This window comes from Lissotriton helveticus, chromosome 5_1, assembly GCF_964261635.1.
Source record: "Lissotriton helveticus chromosome 5_1, aLisHel1.1, whole genome shotgun sequence".
NCBI classification, from domain to species: domain Eukaryota; kingdom Metazoa; phylum Chordata; class Amphibia; order Caudata; family Salamandridae; genus Lissotriton; species Lissotriton helveticus.
In genome coordinates, this window is record NC_136065.1 from 795,235,791 (window position 1) to 795,260,359 (window position 24,569).

The window sequence follows — 24,569 nt, forward strand, 5'->3', positions numbered from 1 at the left end:
TACAATGTCCACATTTGGTAGATCAAGATTGTAAATACCTCTGTTAGCTGCGTATTTTTTACTCCAGTGGACATAGCTATGACCCACAAACCAGACTTTTGTCATTTTGAAGATAGATGTGCTTGTATTCATATGAGTTGTCGAAATGAAATGGCAGTTTGAAAGTAGGAGTTATGTAAAAAAGTGGTTGAGATTCAGTGCACTTGAAAAACAAAAAATGATTGGTGCTTTTTTAACATTCTCCACTGAAAACTAGGGTGCATGCTTTTGCTTTTTGAAAGAACTCATTTCAAAGGTTGAGGAAAAGTCCTTTCAAAAAACATTGCACATGATTAGCTGTTACATTGAGTAGTCAAACACCCTTGCTGCTTTTTTTTTGCAACATAGTATGATGAACTTCTGAACTGTGTGCTGGGTGAGGAGGGAGTTACCATGGTAACAGGGGAATGAGCACTGGGGGGATGGGTGAATGTTATGTGACTTTCAAAGTGTTCAAAAGTACAATCAATTAAAATGTGCAGTTTCTTACTCCACTTCATTAACTCCTTCTCTTACTCCTTCTGTCCTCTTACTTCTACACTCCCCTTCCCTCGTTCTCTCTCTGTTAGCCTCATTCTCTCCGTCCCCTTAGTCTCTCACTCCTTTTCTATCACGCTCACTCCCTATAACTCAGCCATACTCCTACACTCATTTTCTTTCAGACCTTCTCCTTTACTTTCCTTCCTCTGTCTTCCCATCCTTCGCTCTTTCACTGTTTTCCCTTCCCTTACTCTCCTTACTCCACTTCACTAATTCCTTCTCTTACTCCCTCTGTCCTCTCACTTCTACACTCCCCTTACCTCATTCTCTCTTTGTTAGCCTCATTCTCTCCGTCCCTTTAGTCTCTCACTCCTCTTCTGTCACGCTCACTCCTCTTCTGTCACGCTCACTCCCTATAACTCAGCCATACTCCCACACTCACCTTCTTTCAGACTTTCTCTTTTACTTTCCTTCCTCTCTCTTCCCTTCCTTCGCTCCTTCACTCTTTTCTCTTCCCTTAATCTCCTTACTCCACTTCTCTAACTCCTTCTCTTACTCCCTCTGTCCTCTTACTTCTACACTCCCCTTCCCTCATTCTCTCTCTGTTAGCCTCATTCTTACCGTTCCTTTAGTCTCTCACTCCTCTTCTGTCACGCTCACTCCCTATAACTCAGCCATACTCCCACACTCACCTTCTTTCAGACCTTCTTCTTTAGTTTGCTTCCTCTCTCTTTCCTTCCTTTGCTCCTTCACTCTTTTCTCTTCCCTTACTTTCTTATTCCACTGTACTAACTACTTCTGTTACTCCTTCTGTCCTCTTACTTGTACACTCCCCTTCCCTCATTCTCTCTCTGTTAGCCTCATTCTCTCTGTCCCCTTAGTCTCTCACTCCTTTTCTATCACGCTCACTCCCTATAACACAGCCACACTCCCTCACTTATGTTTCTTTCCTCCCTCACTCAGGGCCACATTTATGAGAAATGACGCATCGCTGCGTGACAGCAGCGATGCGTCACTTCTCAGTGCGCTCTCCTTAAGACATTCCTGATTCGTCATATTTAATGTATGACGCATCATGTCGCAAGGAGTTACAGATATGTCAGTATTTCTGATGTATCTGGTAGCGCAAAAGTGAAACATTGCTGGAATGTGTCACAAAAGTGACGCAACTCCAGCAATGCATCCTTTTACATGGCGCAAGCCACATGTGAAAGGGCCTGCGTCAGTCTTACGCCTGCTGTGAGGCAGGCGCAAGATTTTGTCGCAACGGCGTCCTAAAAGAGACGCAGTGAAATCTCATAGATTTTACTGCGTCACTTCTACGACCCTTCCTTGCGTCAATATGCCCCCTTTGCATACATTATACCTGGCGCAGGTATAATATGGCGCAGGGGTTTACAAAGTGACACATCTACCTAGATGCGTCACTTTGTAAATATGACTCAACAAGGTCCTTTTTTTACACCACTGGTGCGTCACAAAAAGTGACGCACCGGCGGCGTAAAAGTGACGCATGGCCTCATAAATGAGGCCCTCAGTCTTCTACTCTCACTTTTTCTTTCAGTTTCTCTGTCTTTTTACTCCCTTACTCACCTTGTCTCACACTCACTTGCCTTTATCCAGTCTGTAACTCCACTCTTTCCTAAACATCACTGCTCTTTTCTTACCCTTCCACATCCCCGTTCCTTTACTACATTTTCTTCACTTATCCTCATTCTGCATGTTCACTCTCCTCCTCACTCACCTCCCACACTCACCTTCTTTCAGTCCCCCTACTTCACTTCCCTTCCCCTCTCGTCCCTTTCTTTGCTTTCTCACTCATTTTCCTCTCCTCTCTCACTGCACTCCACTTCAGTTACTCTTTTTCATTTTTTTAAGAATACAGCTCTTTTTTGAGAATTGGAGGTAGTTCTAAAAATAACTTTTTTTTTCTTCTTTTTTCTTTTTTTTCAACAAAAACAAAAACAGGGAATGGCAAGCTGCTCAACAGGAGCAACAACAACAAAAAAAATTAGGGCGGGGGACGGCAGCGGTTGTTCTCTAATGCTCGAGCAATGTTCAAAATACTTTGTTCCCCGTAACAAATTAGGGCATCACAATGTTTGCATTTGATGGATGCCTCATTAAAAATTGGTTGAATATTGGGGATCAGCTGCTCTGGTCGCCCCCTCACCGATGTAGTTGCTCCTCCGGTTGAAGTAGAGGCACCATCCCTTGGAGCCTCTCGTGACAGAGCCCTGACACTCTCCCGGGCATAGTTCTGTGGGTGCCTCCTCTGGACGTGCCGAATCATGGTGGAATTTCCAAATGAATATTTTCTGTTAGGGTCACCCCGTGACAGGACAGTGTGACAATTTCGGCACTCCACCTTTGGAGCATTTACTTTTTTTTTATTATCTGGAATGGAAAAAAAACTTCCATATGAAGTGTTGTTTTACCCTGGGCTGAGGAGCCTCTTCTTATATGAACCCATCTGAGTCCTCACTGCTACTGGAGGGTCTTGCAGCAGCCATGATAATCCAAAAAGATTAAGCAGGAAAAAGACAGGTCTTGCAGTCACAAAAGTGAAAGAAGAAGTGAAGGAAATGGGTGGGGATTTCATTCTTTGAAAAAATTTTTTTAGCAACCAATGAAAAGTGTTAATTTAAGGTCACATGACTTGACGCGCTTACGCTGCGCGCACCGGAGCGCTTCCGGGGGCGCTTACGCGGCGCGAACGTAGGCGCTTCGGGGGGGCGCTTACGCGGCGCGCCTGAGTGACGTTTTGGTAGCTTTACGGAAATGCAAAATCATTTTCATTCGGAAAATCAAAAATACTGCTTTAATAAGTATGGTACTGAATATCTTGCATTAATATTTAGTTTTCATACATATTTCTTTTTTTCGAAACGCAGAATTAGCGCTCTCGCTGCGCTCTCGGGAGAGCTTACCGGTGCGTGCACCCTGAGCGCTCCAAGACAAAATGATATGGGTAAGCTTACCGGTGCGCGCACCCTGAGCGCACCAGGAAAAAATGTTAAAAAAAATATATACATTGAACAAATAATTTGTTTTAAAAAAAATATATATTTAATTGTTGTAAAAAAACAAAAAAAACGTAGGTTACAAAGTCGATATACATAGGAATTAGCTTTTAAAAAACTATCAAATTCACTGAAAAAACCATAGGTTTCACAAACGTTATAGTTAAGAATTAGCATTTAAAAAATCTTTGAAATTCACTGAAAAACCATAGGTTTAACACTCGTTATAGTTAGGAATTAGCATTTAAAAAACCTTTGAAATTCATTGAAAAAACCATAGGTTTCACACCAGTTATAGTTAGCTGGACATTTTACTCATACAAAACCATTGAAATTCCTACGTTATAGTTAGTTGGACTCACTATAACTCGCGCGCCCGCAATCCACTGCTGATGATGTCACATATTACATCATTCATGACATGGTCAGTGACATCACTGATGACTTCACTGATGACATCTCAAATGACATCACTGATTACATCTCAAATGACATCACTGATGACATCACTGATGACATCATCCATGTGATAATACGATGCACCTTCTTACACTCTAATCTAACCTTTGATACACCCAGAGTTAAATACAAACTACCATTCCTGAAATTATTGACACACCAATACCAGTAACTACATACGCACTCACTGATTTATAGGTCTACACACACATCCACTCATTGACCCATACAATCACTCACACATACAGTCACTCATCAATAGAACACTATCATATCCACTCATACACCTATACAGACACTCACACGCTGACACTCATCCACAGAGTTACTCACACACCTAGTCAGTTATGCAAAGAATCAATCACACTCCCATTTTCTTAACTACACAGTTGTACTCGTTAAACCTTACTTAATCAAACATATACTAACACATACTTACTCTCTTTTAAATCACTGATACAAGTACACATTGATCCATACAGTCACTTACGCAATCACAGGCTCTCATGTATAGTCAATTATATATGCCAACTCTCACATGCACTGTGTTTTACATATGTACTTACTTGGACATGGAGCACTGAGATAGCCATTCACTCACCAACACACCCATGCACACAGTCAACCACCCATACAGCACTTTCCACATTGAACCCATATACCAAGTGAATCAACTGCTCACACATATATGCACAGAGTCACACACCTCCCAGCCACCCACACACACACTCACCCTCACATACAAATATTTGGGCAACCAATCAATAACCTATATAACCACTCATATAGCTACTGATCAACACATGCAGCAGCTTACACAACAACAGACATACTGATGCACACATTCAGACAGTTTAGTTACTAACCAATGCATTCAATAAGACACATTTAATCACTCACTCATACAGTCAGTCACGCACCTACTAAATCCTTCATCCAGACACTCATACATACACTCATTCTTCAATATATAAACATATTTTTACTTTTCAGAAACACACATTCACTGGATGATGTCATCAGTGATGTCATTTGAGATGTCATCAGTGATGTCATCCGTGATGTCATTTGAGATGTCATCAGTGATGTCATCAGTGATGTCACTGACCATGTCATGAATGATGTAATATGTGACATCATCAGCAGTGGATTGCGGGCGCGTGAGTTATAGTGAGTCCAACTAACTATAACGTGGGAATTTCAATGGTTTTGTATGAGTAAAATGTCCAGCTAACTATAACTGGTGTGAAACCTATGGTTTTTTCAATGAATTTCAAAGGTTTTTTAAATGCTAATTCCTAACTATAACGAGTTTTAAACCTATGGTTTTTTCAGTGAATATATATTATATATATGCTTTTCATGGTAGTAAATTTTAAAAAATCAACATTTTTAACATAATGTAAAATTTCTATTTTTAATAACAGTGTTATATTATATATATTTATATATAAACATACACACAAAATAACATATATATATGTGAGTGTTTGTATAAGTAGATATTCATATATAGTATTAAATATGATTTAAGTGTATTTCATTTGCATTATATTAATGTTATATATTAAAATATTTAAGGTTTACTATTTTAATCCATATATTTAGTTAAAAACTATATTTTATATATGTTTTTAACGATAATAGTACTAAACAATATTTTTTCCCAATGTTTTTGTACTTACCATTATAAGTATCTGGACACAATATTTTTGCAATCGATGTTTAGGTATCACAATATTGTTTTTGCTATTGTGTCAGTGATCCGCTGCAGGGGACCACTCACTGTGCTTTTTGCTCGAGTGAGTCAGTGATGTTCGCATTCACTAAAATTGCTGGTCCAGGGCGGGCCTAAAGTCTACAGTATTTGCTGAGCTTACAGGCTCACAGCCCTGAGGCCTGTGAGGACAACAGCTTGGCAAAGACATAGACTTGAGGGCCAGTCTCCTCCCACTCTTGACATGGGGTTCAAACTAAGCCTGGACGTATTAGGCTGCAGCCCTATAGTGCTGCGGCTTCATGTCAACAAGGGAGTGGAGAGCATGGTCACACCACCCTTTCCCAACTCATCACAGGGGGGTGAGTCCCTCCTAGTGCTGAGTTGAGAAAGGGTAGAGTAGATGATGCAGGTAGGTGAAAGTCGAGAAATCAAGTCTGCGCAATCTGTCATTAGCACTTTTGAAGATACACTGCGCTGACTCGAGGAGTCTGTCCTCCAACCTTCAATGAATGTAGACTCATGGAGTGAAGGTGGTGCACTTGTCCGCTTAAACTTTAAAGTCAAAAGACACGCAGTTGATGGATGGAATGCAGAACAAATCAAAACATTCACCCCAGTCAAGAGATCTGGGTTAAATCCATCAGTCTTATGCTCCCCAAGGCACACCAGTTTAGCCCTGGCCATATGCAAATCAGTCTTGACCCTGTGCCTAATGGGAACAGTCCAGCCCAAACTGCCAAGCCAGGTCTTCCCTGAACCCAAAACAAGCATCCTAGGACCGGTTTTGGGGTTTGACCCCTCATCAGTCAGGATAGGTTGAATCCAGTGCCACAGTGAGCCCGGGACCCACGCCTAGGCATACCCAGCGCACTTAGGGCGAGAAAGCAAAAGACACACAGTTGATGGACAGAATGCAGAACAAATCTAAACATTCACCCCCAGTCAAGAGATCTGGGTTAAATTCATCATTCTTTTGCTCACTGTTAGAATTGGGGGTCTCTGGTTGGCACAGGTAGGTATTTGTGACAAGCAAGGACCCTCTCCTCTAGTCAGGGCAATGGAATTACTCTCTTAAAATAACCCCTGCTCACCCTCTAGGCGGCGCGGCACAAGCAGTCAAGGCTTATTTTCGAGGCGATGTAAGTTAAGCAGTTGTGACCAAATACAGTAACCCAGTGACAACACTCAAATGGACACCACCCAGGTTTTATATCAATAATAAGTATACTTTATATAGAGTTATCACAAGACCAACAACAAAAAGAATCCACAGTACTATTAAGTTTCAAGAGTTCAGGTTCAAAAGGCTTAATTCAAGGTTCTGTGCGAGTTGGTAGCCTTGTGCGGCTACAACATTGCTGAAAAGAACACAAAGTTTAACAAATCCAGCGGACCGCGGCGGTCCGGGCCCACTCAAATGTCGACAGACTCAGTCACAGTACCTTTTCCTTGAGGCGGCCGGCACGGATGTGCGAGCCAGTTCCGGGGTTCGTCACAGTATAGAAAAATAAAGCGTTGCAGGTCACGGTGTCCTTCCAGTCGTGGTGCAGGCTATGGCTCATTGACACCATCGAGACGGAGTCAGTGAGCTCAGAGCTTGCGTTGTTCGAGGCGGACGTTGCTTGTTGAGGTGCTTCCAGCTTTACGGTGCGGCGACAGAGCCGGAATTCGGGAGCTGGCGTCGATCAGTCCGGACAGCGATGCGAGTTGGGCGGTGCGTCGCAAAGCGTGCGAGGCGGTGCCCAACTCCGGTGCGATCACAGGACTCGAAGTCAGCAGCAGTGACCGCGTTGGTCAGACCAGTTTGATTCGGTGTAGCGAGGCGTTACACCTCGCAGTGTCCTTCCAGTCGCGGTGCAGGCTACGGCTCGTTGACGGAGTCGGTGAGCGCAGAACTTGCGTTGTTCGAGGCGGACGTTGCTTGGTGCGGTGCCTACAGGACATCGGGCCGGTCGTGAGGGTCGGTCACAGCTCCCTTCCTCTGTACCCACTTGTTTCCAGCAGCAATTCACAAAGGCTGGTGAAGTCCACTGGTCCTGGGACTTCGGTCAGGGGGTAAGCTCTCTTCCAAGCCCTTGGAGATCTTTGCACAAGGTGAAAGAAAAGTCCACAAAGTTCTTTCTCCTCTCTTTGGCAGTCAGGCAACCACTACAAGCCAATCCCCCAAGCAGCACTTCAGCTTGGGACTAGTCTCTCCTCAGTTTCTTCAGGTTCCTTCTCCTCAGCAGAGGTTTCGTCTTGTAAGTCCAGAGGTGATCTAATTTCGTGGGATCAGGGTCCCAATACTTATACCCCAAAATCATTTGTTCTCTTAGGGGAGAGGGGCCTATGCCTAGTCCAATCCAGTTCTAAAGCACTCTGTTTACCAGACTTCTCCTTCCCTTTCACAGCACAGGGCAGGCACATCAGACGCCCCACAGGAGGTGGAGCCAGCATTGTGGAAGGCAAGTACAGTCCAGGAGCACTTTGTTGAGAGTCTACCTTCTCCTCCTTCAGTGTGCAGGGCAGAGACATCAGCCAGCATTGTAGAGGGAAGGCCCAGCCCTATTCAGGTCCCAGGTGCAACTCCTCTCTCCCATCTAGATGCAGATCTCCCTATTCACCATCGGGCTGAATCATCCTGTCTCTTGGAATCCCCCAGCCCTGTCACACACAAACCCAGAAAAGGAATACACAACCTCACAGAGGCAGGCTCAAATGGTTAGGCAAGCAAATACCTACTTTTGAAAAGTGGTATTTGCAAACACAGAATATTTAAATAAACTTTACTAAAAGATGTATTTTATTATTCTGAGTCCAGGCATACTAAACTCGAATTTCTACCATGTTCTCTGAGTCTGCTAGGATTATAAAGTGTAACAATTCCAATAGCCCATTCTGGCCTATGGAGAACAGGTAGCCTTGCAAAAGTGAAAAAAGAAAATGGCTGTAATTCACTATTAGGACATGCCACACACATCAGGGCTTGTCCTACCTTATACTTCCAATGCACCCTGCCCTTGAGCCTACCATAGAGGTGACTAATATGAAGAAAAGGGAAGGTTTAGGGACTGGCAAGTGGGTGCACTTGCCCAGTCAGTATCACAGTACCCGACTGCACGCAGGCTCTGCAATGGCAGACCTTAGACACATTTTACAAGGCTGCTTCTGTGGGTGGCACCACCAGTGCTGCAAGCCCACTAGCAGCATTTGGATTTACAGGCCCTGGGCACACTCAGTACACTGTACTAGGGTCTGACATGTAAACCAAACACCCAATCATGGAACCACTAATCAATACATCAATTTACAGTAGGGAGCACTCGCACTGTGGCACTGGACAGCAGTGGCACAGTGCCCAAAGCATCTAACACCAGCAAAAACACATGAGGTAACAGCAAAAATGGAAGGGAGACCCACGCCAATGGTGCCAGGTCTAACACTCACCATGCCACCCCATTTGTGTTTCACCCCTCATCAGCCAGGATAGCTTGAATGCACTGGCACAGTGAGCCCGGGACCCATGTCTGGGTATACCTGGCTCACTTAGCGAGAAAGCAAAAGACACACAGTTGATGGACGGAATGCAGAACAAATCAAAACATTCAAACCCAGTCCAGAGATCTGGGTTAAATCCATCATTCTTTTGCTCACCATGCCATCCCAGTTTAGACCTGGCCATATGTAAATCAGTCTTGACCCCGTACCTCATGGGGATTTGGGTTAAATCCATCGTTCTTTAACTTAAATGTCGGCATCGCCAAGTTGAAGGAGCTTCCCTCCAGTCCAGACAGTGCCCCACACCCCCAATCATGTGAGGTGAGAAGTTAAAAAAACACTTCACAGCTGCCTAGGCCCGGCCTAAGTAAGTAGTAATTCTGGGCAAATCTTTGGATCCCTCTGTGCCTAAAACCAAAAATGAATAAATGTTTTGTCTAATGTAAAGTGCTCAAATACCTTTGGGTCAAGTTTGCGCTATATAAATCTGCAAAAAAAACAAAAGATAATCTTTTGAAGAGAGAGTCTTTAAAGAAGGTTATTCCCCAATGCACACTCACTAAGGGTAAGGGCGTCCCGCGGTAGATTTGTCAAGTTGTGCAACCTCAAACACTGCCACCTCTCGCCCATCTCCAGAACTGGCTCTGCTAGCGGCCCCACTCTCTTGCACCACTGCCTGAGTCAGTGAACCGGGCTGCTGCATAATAAACAAAGTGCATACCTCTTCTAGAGACTGTTGTTTTCAGACATGGTAGTACCTAACCATGGACCCAATGGAGAGAATAGGGGTTTTTGATGGATTATATGTAGAACTATGCTGTATCTGCAGCCACTTATTGTTTTAGAGTAAATCAGTGGGCTTCGGTCTCTGGTTACGATGGCTGGTATATGAGGCATTACGTAAATTATTCAGAACCATGGAAAGTTGCACACATCGCTACCATTTACCAAAACAGCAAGGATAGCATCTTGTTTATTTCCTTGTAATCCCCAGTGGTACAATAGGCTTGAAGGTGATGAAGAACTGGTTTGTATGGTTATATCTGAAGTTATTAATAAGGATCCACATGAGTTAATGCTTGGAAACTATGCTATGGAAAATACAATTATGACTCTCTCAGCTACTGGCCATAAAAGGAATTGAACTGTCCATGTAAATATAGGTTTGCTGATGTATAGATTATAGCTCAAGTTAATTGGGAGCAGTTATAACTGGGCATGAGTCATATTTGTTTATTTATAAAATCATAAAAGGGCTTTTTGTACTGTATTACTCTATGGTGGAACAGGTATTCCATAACAGAGGCTGGAGGCTAAGGTTAATATCTGTAAAGGCGCAAGTCAGGGATACAATTGTCCCCCCTATGTTTTGTCTTTCATACAAAACTGTTTCTATGTACAAATTGTAAACTCTAACTTTTGGCTCAGTTTGAATCAGAGTTACACCCATAGTCTCCCTACAGGAGAAATTAAAGAGTGTGTAGCGTTATGATTCTACACAGCCCCCTAGCAAGAATGTAAATCTGAGATTCTTCCTATTCTGATATATGCAGCATACAAGGTATACTGTACATAACATATGTACTTGTGCACAGTGTTGTCTCAAGATCCATCAGATAGCTCAGGTACCTAAGGATTTAAGATCCCCGTGAGTCCCCAAATACCCAGTTTTTAGGTTGAGACAAGACAATGCATGCGCTGCTCTGTGAGGCATGCTGTATTCAGGTAGGGACTTGAAGATCCTCCCACTCTCCACCCATGTTTTTCATTGACTTGAGTCATTGTCCACTGTAAACTGTGGCTGTTCATTGGTCAAAAGGCTTAATAGTCCCTCCTTAGTACCTCCTCGTCTCATTTTGTAACCTTCCATGGTGACACCCCCTGTTACATGTGTTGTTATTAATTAGGCTTTAATTACAGCCTCCAAGCACTATTTTCCCAAATATCTTTGTCCTGGCAGGACACGTCCTCTCCTAATGATTTTTAAAAAAATTATAGCACCGACGCTGGACACATTTGCAATACAATTGGTCTCGTATTTGCAAGAGTTTAAGCTATTGGCATTGTAAATAAAAATGCAATTTATTTATTTGTTTTCAAAACAACACATACATAAAAGGCCTTGTCATTTACAATGCCAATAGCTCAAACTCTCGTAAATGCGAGACCTATTGCATTGTAAATGCTTGATATCATAGCGTTCTTGAATGAAAATGGTATGGTAGAATGATCTAAACACGATCCCCAACATTTTATTGGGGAAGGGCATGAGGTATTCGTACTGTTGAATATTCTCTGAATATTTTATTAAGATGCCCAAATTACATGCTTGCACCTGTCTAGGGATACACATAACCTCACTACAACTATTAACCTTTAGTGTTTTTGTTTTAGCCTTTCATTAAAAGGGGGTACATTACTACTTTTTAAAGGGGTGGTGCAATTCAATGAAGATTACCATTAACCAGGATGATGTACATTTCACAAATTGTATTTTCCAGTTTCGAGAATGCTGCATAACATCAAAAGCATACCTTATAATAATGTCCAAGCAACTTAAGAACATGTAATTGATTTGTCAAAAATACATTACATCTGTATACACATTTTATGAATTGTCCTTGCCATGGAGGGCCAATTAATTAGATGCCTATGTACATTTTGGGATAAACCACTGCTCCTTGACCTGGCCCACCCTTGAGGTCTACAAATGGAACTGACTCTTTTACTCAAAGAGCAATAAAGCGAAATAACACATTTGTAATGAGATGATGTGCTATTCCATGCTAACCTCTAACTGAATTAAAATAGTTTGGTACGCTATATTGATATGTAATACAGAAAGCATTTCATAAAATCATTACACGTGTATAATATCATGCTTGCTTACACATGAATTCTTCAAACCAGATCTCTGAGCGATCCACCAAACAGAACAGCCACTCCTCTAATGTTATTTTCTTGTTTCGGTCTGTGTCACATGACCTGAAAGACAAAAAAGTGAGATTAGAATCACAGTGTAAACCTCTGCCATGATATCGGCCAATCAGTGCTTTCTGGATGACTTAATTAAATGTATTAGTCTCCATTTTAGGAGATTGTACAAGTGTACGCATATAAATACAAAACACGTTAATGGCAATTTGAAGGAACTTGAACTCGATGGACCTTATGTCTTCTTTCAGTTACACTATTAAGCAGGAAGTGAGGCAATCGAAGACCAGCAGTATTACATATATCAACAGATGGCGGATAAGAAGCATCAGGCCCATCGTGGCCCTTATTTAGCAGAAATATTAATCACCTCCAGACTGTATTTTTATTCCTCTTGGCAGTAATGTCTAAGTAGAAAGGGAATGCAATAAAGCATCCCATCTCTGCCTGGAAATAGGGTTCAGCAGAACGTTTTTAGACCTGTCTAGCCACTTCCATCAGTACTCTAAGCGACCATTAGATGGAAAAGTCTCAGTTGGGTTTAAGGAAGCACCTCGGGAAGGTCTATGCTGTTGTCTTCTCCACAATCCATAACGGTGGATTAGGTTCTTTCAAAGCCTCACTATAAAGGCATTCGATCGGCTATAACAATATTGATCTGAAAGCATCTCAGCTGGCATCAGGGAAGACACAGGAGGTACGCTGTCCTGGCACATACCTATTGACGTTAAAAAAGAGTGGAGGATCCCCTGTATTGTTTTTCAGGGAGGGGGAATATTCAGTCATGCACAATCAACAAATCCCTGTTAGAGTAGTGGCAGACTAGGATCGCTGAGAAAAAAGCTGCATAGGGAAAATTAAGGTAGTCAAATACTCAGTGGATTGTCCAATGGACACATCAGACATAAATGCAGGACTAAGTCTAAGCGAACTCACACAACATGTAAAAGTAAAACGCTACTGAATAATTATAAAGATGTACAAAAATTTATTTGAAGCCTCCCAACTGGGTTACAGTCTAAAATATAAACAATATGTAAAATATAAAATACCATCTAAGATAGTGACAATATTAAAATTATGCACAGTCAAAGTGTTGTAAGCAAGTCGACGCGGCGTTTCGGTGTTACTCAATCTTGACACCTTCTTCAGGACATATACATTTGACTTCTTATCTTTATCTTATATTGGAGAAGCTTGTCAATTGCTATCTCTGTTGGTGATTAGTTCTCACCAGGTTTTCTTCACAGGGTTTCATGCACATGTGAAAAGTCTTATATTTAGGACTGGCAATTGTCAGTTTACACGGAGGAACCACCGTTGTTGATAGAGGGGGCTCCCTTTAGGGACTGGTTCGATAATTTGTTGAAGAAATTTTTCTCATTATTCTTGTCCCATTGGATGTGGGTAGATGTTCAGATTATGGCTATTAGGACTCTCCGCACCGGTCCGGGCCTTTATATGCAACCAGGGAATTCAGAGTCTTTTTGCTTCAAGTCGGCCTCCCTGTTCCTCCGTGTCGCCTCACTTCTCGAAATCTGAAGTGAGAACTAATCACCAACAGAGATAGCAATTGACAAGCTTCTCCAATATAAGATAAAGATAAGAAGTCAAATGTATATGTCCTGAAGAAGGTGTCAAGATTGAGCAACACCGAAACGCCGCGTCGACTTGCTTACAACACTTTGACTTACAACACTTTGACTGTGCATAATTTTAATATTGTCACCATCTTAGATGGTATTTTATATTTTACATATTGTTTATATTTTAGACTGTAACCCAGTTGGGAGGCTTCAAATAAATTTTTGTACATCTTTATAATTATTCAGTAGCGTTTTACTTTTACATGTTGTGTGAGTTCGCTTAGACTTAGTCCTGCATTTATGTCTGATGTGTCCATTGGACAATCCACTGAGTATTTGACTACCTTAATTTTCCCTATGCAGCTTTTTTCTCAGCGATCCTAGTCTGCCACTACTCTAACAGACATACCTATTGACTCATTTAAGCCAACAGCAATAGAATTCCTCCATAATATATTCGTCAGTGGAAGGTGCTCTGGCACTGTAACTATGGTGTTAGAAATGGGATTTCTGTGTGGCTAGGGCAAGCGCCTACGCCAGGCAGAAACCACCACTCTAGTCAGGGCAAGGGAGTTACACGCTGAAGATAACCCCTGCTCATCCCCATGGTAGCTTGGCACGAGCAGACAGGCTTATCCCAAAGACAATGTGTAAAGTATTTGTACCAACACTCACAGTAACACAGTGAAAACATCACAAATAGACACCACACCAGTTAAGAAAAATAAAATATCTTTATCTAAACTAAACAAGACCAAAACGACAAAAATCCAAAATACAGAAACTCAGTAAAAGGTCTTTAAAAAGGGTTGTTGAAAAAATAAACTTGTAGATGATAAATGTGACACTTTAGTCTCAAAGTACCTGGGATGTATACCGCCCTGCGACACACTTCTCCGATAATGCGTCGGCACGCTTCTACGGGGATGCGATGGCGAACAGCGGCAGCGGCGACACTCTTCCTCGATGATGCAACAGAGGCTGCTGAGGCGGTGTCACGCTTCTCTCTTATTGCGTCGCGCTTCCAGCTCCCAACAGCCAAAAGGCCTCACACACAGTGGCAGACTGGAACTCCCAGCAAGGAAGTTCAAGGAAGCTGGGGGTGAAGTCCTTTTGTGCCTGGGACTTCAGAAACAGGAGGCCAGCTCTTTTCAGGACCTTGGAGACTTTTCTTCAGATGGATACAGCACACAGCAAAGTCTTTCTTCAAGCAGGGGGGACACAGCACACAGCAAAGTCCCTCGGTCCTTTCCTTAGTAGACGGTACAAAAGGGGGTGGTGATGGACGGAGCATCAGAACCAATCAAACACTCACACCCAGTCAAAAGATCTGGGTTTGATCCATCACCGTTCTTTAGCCCACTCTGCCACCCCAGTTCAGACATGGCTACATGCAAAGACTTTCCTTAGTAGAGACAGCAAACTGCAGGCCAGCCCCAGAACACACAGCAAGGGCAATACTTCTCCTCCGCTGTTCTTCTTTGGCAGGGATTCCTCTTGATCATGAAGTAGTCTTGGAAACTTTTATATCCCTGTGTTTCTGTAACAGGGGGCCAGCTCTTCTCAGGCCCTTGGGGACTTTCTTTTCAGGACACAGCACACAGCAAAGTCTTTTCTTCAGGCAGGGGACACAGCACACAGCAAAGTCCTTCTCCTTCCTTTGGCAGAAATAGCAACGGCAGGCCAAAGCCAGACACACAGCAATGGCAGTACTTCTCCTTCAGCTTTTCTCCTCAGCAAAGGTTCCTCCTTGATTCCAAAGTAGTCTAACTTTCAGTGGTTTCAGCTCTCATATTTCTACCCCAAATGTCTTTGTTCTCTACCTGTGAGTGGTCCTGGATCCAGTTCAAACCAGTTCTGGGGGCACTCTGCCAGTGCACATCTTCTTCCTGTGTGGGCCAGAGTCATCAGACACACCGCAGGAGGTGGAGCCAGCTTTGTGGAAGGCAGGCACAGCCCTATTCAGGCCCAGGTGCTACTCCTTCCACCACTCCAAATGCAGATCGGCCTATTCAACCTAGTGCTGACCCACCCAGCCTCCCGGAGCCACCCCAGCCTCTGTCACTCTCAAACCAGACAGTCAATCCACAAACAGGCAGAGACACACAGAATGGTTGAACAAGAAAATAGTAAGCATGGGCGTAAAATCCGTTCCGCTCGCGGAATTTACGGATTTTCGGCAAATTCGCAATCCGCGAACTCTCGCACGAAGCAGATTTTTTTGCTTGGTCGCGCTTGACAAATACAATATTGCGGCGTTTGAAGAGTTGTTTTTCTCCATGTTTGCGTGTGCTGCGCCATTTTGGATCTTGCTGCGGGATCCCGCGAGAGTTTGTCTACCGCGATTACGTCATCGCGGCTTGCCACCTTGAACAGCGAGAGTTTGTCAACGCGAGTACATCATAAAGGCCCGTGATCACGCATCGCGGTAGTAAACACTTGCAAACACGTAGATGCGGCGACAGCGACAATCTCGCATTTGCGAAATTGGAAAATTTGCAATTCTGCACAAGAAATCCACCAGCAGGCAGCATAAACCTTCTGAAAATGATGATTTTTATCAGAATAACTCCTCAGGTTGACATTTGCCTGCACTTTTTTTTGCAAGAAATCCATTTTGGGGGGGTGGGGGGGTGGGAGGAAGGAAGTGCCCCACAGTCTCCAACTTCCTGTTCCTTACCAGCAGGCTCCTCCCAGTGCTTTGTTCATGTCCTGGTCACTTTGATTTGGATCTTGACCTGGAAGGATTACTTTTTGTGGATGCTGCTGGATATTTGGATTTGAGGCCTTTTTGACTTTCTTTGGATCACTTTTGGATTGGAAATTTCACAAGTAAGTTGATGTTGTTTGTTTGGGGCATTACAGTTGCTGCAACTACAATTTTGGAACTTTTTCAGAACATTAAATAAAATATATTGTGGGTAGCCACAGTATCCAGTAGGACCAGGGTTAGTTATGGGTGCATGATGCAACTGTTTTGTTGAATTTCAACATCATTTAGGGCATGGATGACATTGGATTGTGGGGATTTTTGTGTGTTTTTCGATTTTTTGACTGTTGTTGGGGCCTTTTGCCCAGGGGTACTCAGTGGTGCATGGACTGAGTCTTTCTGTGGGGTCTCTTTAATGTAAACATCATGGAGGGCATGGATGGCATTGGATTGTGGTGATTGTTGTGTGTTTTTCGATTTTTTTGGGGTGTTGATGGGGCATGGCCATGTGGGTGGGGGCCATTTTGAGAACTGGTCCAGGCAGGGCCTGGCCATGTGGTGGGGGTCAAGGGGCCATTTTGAATCCAGGCAGTGTGCTTTGTGCCATAGGCCTGCATCCAATGTGCCTTGCTTTCATCCATTATGCCCAGGGGTACTCAGTGGTGCATGGGCATAGTCTTTCTGTGGGGTCTCTTTAATGTAAACATCATGGAGGGCACGGATGGCATTGAATTGTGGTGATTTTTATGTGTTTTTTGATTTTTGGGCTGTTGTTGGGGCCTTTTGCCCAGGGGTACTCAGTGGTGCATGGGCCTAGTCTTTCTGTGGGGTGTCTTGAATGTAAACATCATTGAGGGCATGGATGGCATTGGATTGTGGTGATTTGTGTGTGGTTTTCGATTTTTTGGGGTGTTGATGGGGCATGGCCATGTGGGTGGGGGCCATTTTGAGGACTGGTCCAGGCAGGGCCTGGCCATGTGGTGGGGGTCAGGGGGCCATTTTGAATCCAGGAAGTGTGCTTTGTGCCATAGGCCTGCATCCAATGTGCCTTGCTTTCATCCATTATGCCCAGGGGTACTCAGTGGTGCATGGGCCTAGTCTTTCTGTGGGGTCTCTTTAATGTAAACATCATGGAGGGCATGGATGGCATTGGATTGTGGTGATTTTTATGTGTTTTTCGATTTTTTGGCTGTTGTTGGGGCCTTTTGCCCAGGGGTACTCAGTGGTGCATGGGCCTAGTCTTTCTGTGGGGTGTCTTGAATGTAAACATCATTGAGGGCATTGATGGCATTTGGATTGTGGTGATTTTTGTGTGTTTTTCGATTTTTTGGGGTGTTGATGGGGCATGGCCATGTGGGTGGGGGCCATTTTGAGGACTGGTCCAGGCAGGGCCTGGCCATGTGGTGGGGGTCAGGGGGTCATTTTGAATCTAGGCAGTGTGCTTTGTGCCATAGGCCTGCATCCAATGTGCCTTGCTTTCATCCATTATGCCCAGGGGTACTCAGTGGTGCTTGGGCCTAGTCTTTTTGTGGGGTCTCTTTAATGTAAACATCATGGAGGGCATGGATGGCATTGGATTGTGATGATTTGTATGTGTTTTTCGATTTTTTTGGCTGTTGTTGGGGCCTTTTGCCCAGGGGTACTCAGTGGTGCATGGGCCTAGTCTTTCTGTGGGGTGTCTTGAATGTAAACATAATTGAGGGCATGGATGGCATTGGATTGTGGTGATTTTTGTGTGTTTTTCGATTTTTTGGGGTGTGGATGGGGCATGGCCATGTGGGTGGGGGCCATTTTGAGGACTGGTCCAGGCAGGGCCTGGCCATGTGGGTGGGGGTCTAGGGGCCATTTTGAAGCCAGGTAGTGTGCTTTGTTGTGTCATAGGCCTGCACCCAGTCTGCCATGCTTTCATCCATTATGCCCAGGGGTACTCTGTCAGTGGTGCATTTTAATGGTCTTTCCATTTTGGGGGGTGGGTATAATAAAAATGCTTACTTGCAAACTATTAATTGAAGCGCTACATATGCAACATTTATTTAACTGATGTTCCTCTGGCTTCGTTTGCTTTTAGGTGCAGAAAGACGAATCATCAGCCTCATCGTTCCTCATCAGTGCCAGTAAGAAATCCTGCTGCGGTGTGTGCAGCACAACATCACGTGTGGACACAGAAAACTCTGCAACTTGTGCAACTGCGGCCTGCTGTTCTGACATCTGAAGAAGATGGCCCCAAAAAAAGTTGCCCGAAGCTCCTCTAGCAAGAAAGTTGCCAGTAAGGAGCAGAAGAAGCAAGTGGCGCCACTTACCAAGGAGACTGGTGTGACGACCGCCACATTGTTTGGGGAAAAAAAAGTGCGCCTGCAGCAGCAGCGGGGTCTGCTGGGGACGAAGCTGGGAGCAGCACCTCCGCTCCATTGGGCTCAGTGCCACCACCACCACGCCAACTTAGGTCCAAGCCCTTGAGTGCTGCAGAGGCAGCCAGTATAGTTGTTCAATCACCATCGACCGGTGATGTTGGCTCATCGCAAGAAAGTAGCAGCATCCCTCAATCAACACAGGTTGTTGTAACTCATTTGACGAGTGTTCAACAACCACAGCCGCAACAGCAACCACATGTGCAAGTACAAGCCCAAGTACATGTGGAAGGAGAGGCGGCGCAAGGAGAGACGCAAGCAGAGGTGCATGGAGCGGCACAAGTGCCCACAATAGTTGTTCCTCCCGAAGTAGGGGCACATCAGGAAATCGACATTCAAGCCGAGGTATCATTTGAGGAAGCCACTCCTCCTGATGATTCATTGTCTTCCAGATCCACAGCAAGGAAAAGATCAAGGATGGTGTCTACATCTTCTTCAAGCCCCCTTCCTTCTGATGATTTGGGTCAAAATTGGGAACCACCAGTGCTGTCTAAGAGTGAGGCACACCATGATCTGACAAAGGTAGCTAAGCGTAAAAGGAAGGCCCCCGAAAGTCTCATAGTTATGGAGTGTGATGATGAAGCTGAACAAGAAGTGGCGTATACTCCTGCTGATGAAGACTCTCACGACGACGACGCAGTCATCATAGACGTCACTCCAGCCTCAGCGGGCATGCAGCAAACAGACATTTTTACCCTATCCCGAAATGCTGCTGAGCGTGATGTTGGCGACGTGCCAATGGGACCACCACCAATGCAGTTAACTAGTACACCACCACCTACAGCTTCCATATTTTCTTGCCAGAAGGGATCTCCATCCACCTCGACCTCCATTTCCTCAATTAGTGGTGCTGTAAGTGCACAACGTAGTAAATTTCGGCAACACACATCCTCCACTTCATCTGGCATTAGCATTCCCAGTAGCGCCTCCTCCGCCCCCCACAGACATTTGAAGTCTGCAGTTTGGGACTTCTTTAGTGTTAGCCCAACAAGGGAAAACATAGCCATTTGTACCATTTGTAAGGTGCGAGTTAGTCGTGGTAAGCTTGGTACCAACTATGGTACCGGAGGCCAGAGAGGTCATCTTGAGAGACAGCACACTGTCAAATGGCATGAGCACCTATGGGAGATCAAGGTAGCCCGAATTGCAAGTCAACAAATTGTATCCGTTGATGTTTCATCTGATGATGACGAGGAGGAAGAAGCGTCAAACATTTCTTCAGTTACACCCAGTACCCCTGTCAGCAGCACACCCCCTGCAAGATATATGAGCCACACTAAGAGTGTGGGAGAGAGTGAGACACCAATGCGAAAAAGTTCATCATCATCACTGAGCGTAACTGGGTCGGAAAAGTCATCATCATCCCGTAAAATGGTCCAGCCCACCATTAAAAGCATGTTGTTTTCAGATGCGCCATTTGAACGCAACCACCCAACGGCGCGTCTGTATAACACTAAGCTGGCTAAAATGCTAGCGCTGGACCTTCTCCCTTTTTCTTTTGTGGAAGGGGTGGGTTTTCTTGAAATGGTGGCAACGCTCTGCCCTAAATGGAAGGTTCCTAGCCGGTTCTATTTTGCCAGAGTTGCGGTTCCAGCACTACATGAAGATGTGCTGGAGGTGATTGGGGCAGCTTTGCAGAAGAGTGCTGTTCATACTATACATCTGACAACAGACATGTGGACCAGTTGCCAAGCCACTGATTACATGTGCATCACTGTACACTGGGTTTCTTTTTCAGGGGTTAAAGCAAAGCTAAACGCAGGTGTTGACACGGACAAAGTTTATAAAGCTGCTCGAAAACATGCAACAGTAGCCATGTTTGCCATGGAGAAAACTCATACAGGAGAAAACATTTTGCATGAGTTTAACACAAAGGTCTTTCAATGGCTGTCCCCAAGAAAACGCATGATTGGTTATGTTTCCACGGATAATGGCGCCCATGTAGTTAAGGCCATGGATATGGGTAACTATTTCGCACTTTATAAACCTGGTTGTTAAAAAATTCTTGCATGAAGAAAGTCCAATCTATGAGTTACTGACCACCTGCCGAAGAATGTGCACACATTTCAACCATTCTTTTAAGGCCCGGAAGCAGCTGAGGTGCCTGCAACATGAACGTAAAGTGCCAGTGAAAGCACTCATCCAGGAGGTGGTAACACGTTGGAACTCAACCTTCTACATGCTTGAGCATCTGTATGAGCAGTATGCGGTAGTCGATCAGTATTTTTTTAAACTGGGTACACCTATGATAGACCTGAGGATACAGGTGGAGCAATAGGAACTAGTTAAAAGCCTGACAGACATGCTTCGTCCTTTTGAGGTCTTCACGCGTGCAGTCAGCAGGGAGGACTGTAATTTGGGATAAGCTATCCCATTGTTGCGCATTCTAGAGGACAAACTGAAGACGATGTCTTCTACGTTTCAAAAAGATGGAAAGCAAGAAGCATTTGAGTTGGCGGAGAAGTTATTACAGCGCCTACTTCGCGATGAACGTCTTCAAAAGATACACACAGAACAGCATTACATTTCTGCTACTATTCTGGATCCACGGTACAAAAAGGCAGTGGCAGGCAGAGTATTCTTTCCTTTTGATGACGCAGATGTTACAAAGTACAAACATTGTCTAGCTGTGTCAGCCACTCGGTTTGAAAGAGAACGGCAGGAAATTGAAGGAAAAGGCAGTACATCAGCATCAGCAGGCCATCCGGAGTCAAAAAAATCCACTTCTGAATCTGTGGCTGTGGCAGAAGTGAGTGATTTTCCCTCTCAGCCGTTAACGACACCAGCAACCGTATCATCTGCACCAGACAAAACAGTAAAATTGTGTGAAGAAGAGGATTGGCTAACTCAGCTTGGGTTTGCTTCTCAAAAGGTCCCAGAAAAAAGTAAGCAAAGTGGAGGAACCCTGGAGAACCTTGAGTCGATGGTGCAGGCCTATCGGAATGACTCAACAGAGGTTTATGTTCATCATGACCCATTGGCGTATTGGCATGGGAAATGAGGTGTGTGTCCAGAGATCACCAACCTGGCTATAAATTACTTGTCTTGCCCACTCGCAAGCGTGTCTTCTGAACGTGTTTTCAGTGCTGCTGGTGGCATTGTAACTTCCAAAAGGACCCGCCTCTCGCCCAAAAATGTGGAGAGGTTAACAATGATCAAGATGAATCAGCACTTCATACCACCAGATTACAAAATACGAGAATGCACGCAGGAAGAAGACGAGGAGGACACCAACTTAGATTTACTCCCGTCTGAATGCTCAGAGTTTGAGGACGAGCTCTTCTTCCCTGACACCGAGCCCTGAAAATGAGTCAATGAATCACTAACTTATTTTTCGTCGTTATTCACTTTTATTCCTGTGTGTCTGTCTTTCTTTGTTTTGCAAAATCTATATAAAAAAAACTTTAATCACCTAATCCCAAAAACAAGCCCATCAGCAGAACTGTCTTCACTTATTTGCTTATTGATTTGAAGGTGCCGCAGTCTGCATTCCTCAGGTTCACAAGTTCACAAGAACATGCTCCTCTATCCTCCTCCTCCAGACTCCTATTTCCCTCAAAGCAGATGGCTGGATTACGCCCAATGAAGAAAGACTCTGCACTTGTGGGGGTGTTCTACTTCTTTGCGGGTGAGTTGACGGGTCTGGGGCATTGCTGTGAAGGTCTAATACCGGATAAAAGTGGTTTGGAGAAAATCGGAGCAGAAAAAGTTTTTGCGCTTTTGATCACTTGCCTGTCTTTGGGGTGCTGTTTGGTGGGCTTTTAGGTTGTTGGGGGTGGGTTTTGGGGTCTATGAGCACTGCTGGCACATTCTAATGTTGATTGCATTTGTTTTACAGGAAATCCATGGTGGAAAAGGGGAGTTGGGGCCTAGCTGCAGAGCGCATTTGGACTGAATTCCCGGTAGGCCCAAAGTTTCCTAAGTGTGCCTTTTCCCGGTTTCGCTTTTCGGCTTTTTAGGGGGGTGACACTTGTTTTTGCCCGGGTTCACGGGTCTGGGGGCCTTGCTTGGAAGGTGTAATACCGGCTAAAAGTGGTTTGGAGAAAATCGGAGCAGAAAAAGTTTTTGCGCTTTTGATCACTTGCCTGTCTTTGGTTTGCTGTTTGGGGGGCTTTTATGTTGTTGGGGGTGGGTTTTGGGGTCTGTGAGCACTGCTGGCACATTCTAATGTTGATTGCATTTGTTTTACGGGAAATCCATGGTGGAAAAGGGGAGTTGGGGCCTAGCTGCAGAGCGCATTTGGACTGAATTCCAGGTAGGCCCAAAGTTTCCTAAGTGTGCCTTTTCCCGGTTTTGCTTTTCGGCCTTTTGGGGGGGGTGAAACTTGTTTTTGCCCGGGTTCAGGGGTCTGGGGACCTTGCTTGGAAGGGTTAATACCGGCTAAAAGTGGTTTGGAGAAAATCGGAACAGAAAAAGTTTTTGAGCTTTTGATCACTTGCCTGTCTTTGGGGGGCTGTTTGGGGGGCTTTAAGGTTGTTGCGGATGGGTTTTGGGGTCTGTGAGCACTGCTGGCACATTCTAATGTTGATTGCATTTGTTTTACAGGAAATCCATGGTGGAAAAGGGGAGTTGGGGCCTAGCTGCAGAGTGCATTTGGACTGAATTCCAGGTAGGCCCAAAGTTTTCTAAGTGTGGCTTTTCCCGGGTTTTGCCTTTTGGCTTGTTGGGGGTGTTAAACTTGTTTTCGCCCGGGTTGACAGTTCTGGGGCCATTGCTGGAAAGGTCTAATACCCGAAAGAAAGTGTTTTGGAGACAATCCCTGGGGAAAAAGTTTTTGTATTTTCTGAGATTTCGCTCACTCTACCGTTTTCGGGGGGCTGTTTGTGGGGGTTCCTGGTGTTTATGGGGGGGGGGTTGCGAGTCTTGGAGCAAAGCTGGGTATGGATACTTTTGCTTGCTTGCAAGTGGTTTGAATACAATCCATGGTGGTTAAGGGGGGATTTGGGCCTAATTTACTTTCAAAGTACGTTGTGTCACCATTTTCTACTAGGCCTCTGACAGGTAGCAGTATCGCACGTTTTTTGAGATCTGATTAGGGGTCTTCTTCATTTTTGCGACTGGGTTTAGTAAGGGTCTGGGAGCACTGCTGGGAAGGTCTAATTTTGCTCTAAAACACAGTTTACAGTACACCTAGCTTGAGGGGAAAAATCCACTAAATTAATTCGCCCATACTTATTTATCCTTCAAAAGGAGACTCAGACAGAGTACGCACTTTCAAAAATATTGTACTGTCTATTAGGAAACTCAAAGTATGACTTTTTGCACTACACAGCGTACATACCTTAAATTTATTTGTCAGTGGTGTTCTAATATCACTTCCTGCTTTTCCATCAATAATTACAGGCCGGGTTTCAGCCTGTGCAATGGGAAAAAAAGGATGAAGTCAGGCTTCACATTAGCGAGCCGCAATTCAGCATCCGCCAGGCAGGCAGTGGACAGGGTGTCTTCTGGTCACCAACATTGATGGACGGAGCGTCAGATGGAATGGAGGAGTTCCCGCTAATAAGAGGAATGGTTGGATGCATGCAACTGCCCAAATTCAACAGGACAACTACAACAACATACAGATACAGTATCCGTTCTTTTCTAATTATCTTTTAAGTAATGTTATTGCTGTGAACTTCTATGAGTGTGACTCTGCATTTCTTTGATCTCTGCTTCTAAATTCATCCCTAAAGCCATTGTATAGGTTTTACTTCTGCTATTTTTCAAACCTAATTTAATGTACGAAGT

The 24,569-nt window shown here is 44.3% G+C and overlaps 1 protein-coding gene across 1 annotated transcript in view; it reads right to left on the minus strand.

Moving 5' to 3' along the window:
* The window catches only part of LOC144753380 (SPARC-like), a 1,082,362-nt gene that overhangs the window by 193,259 nt on the left and 864,534 nt on the right, over positions 1-24,569 (minus strand). Inside the window, exon 8 of the mRNA XM_078641095.1 lies at positions 12,089-12,183. Coding sequence (XP_078497221.1) covers positions 12,089-12,183 — 95 coding nt within the window. The remainder of the gene's footprint in view (positions 1-12,088; positions 12,184-24,569) is intronic.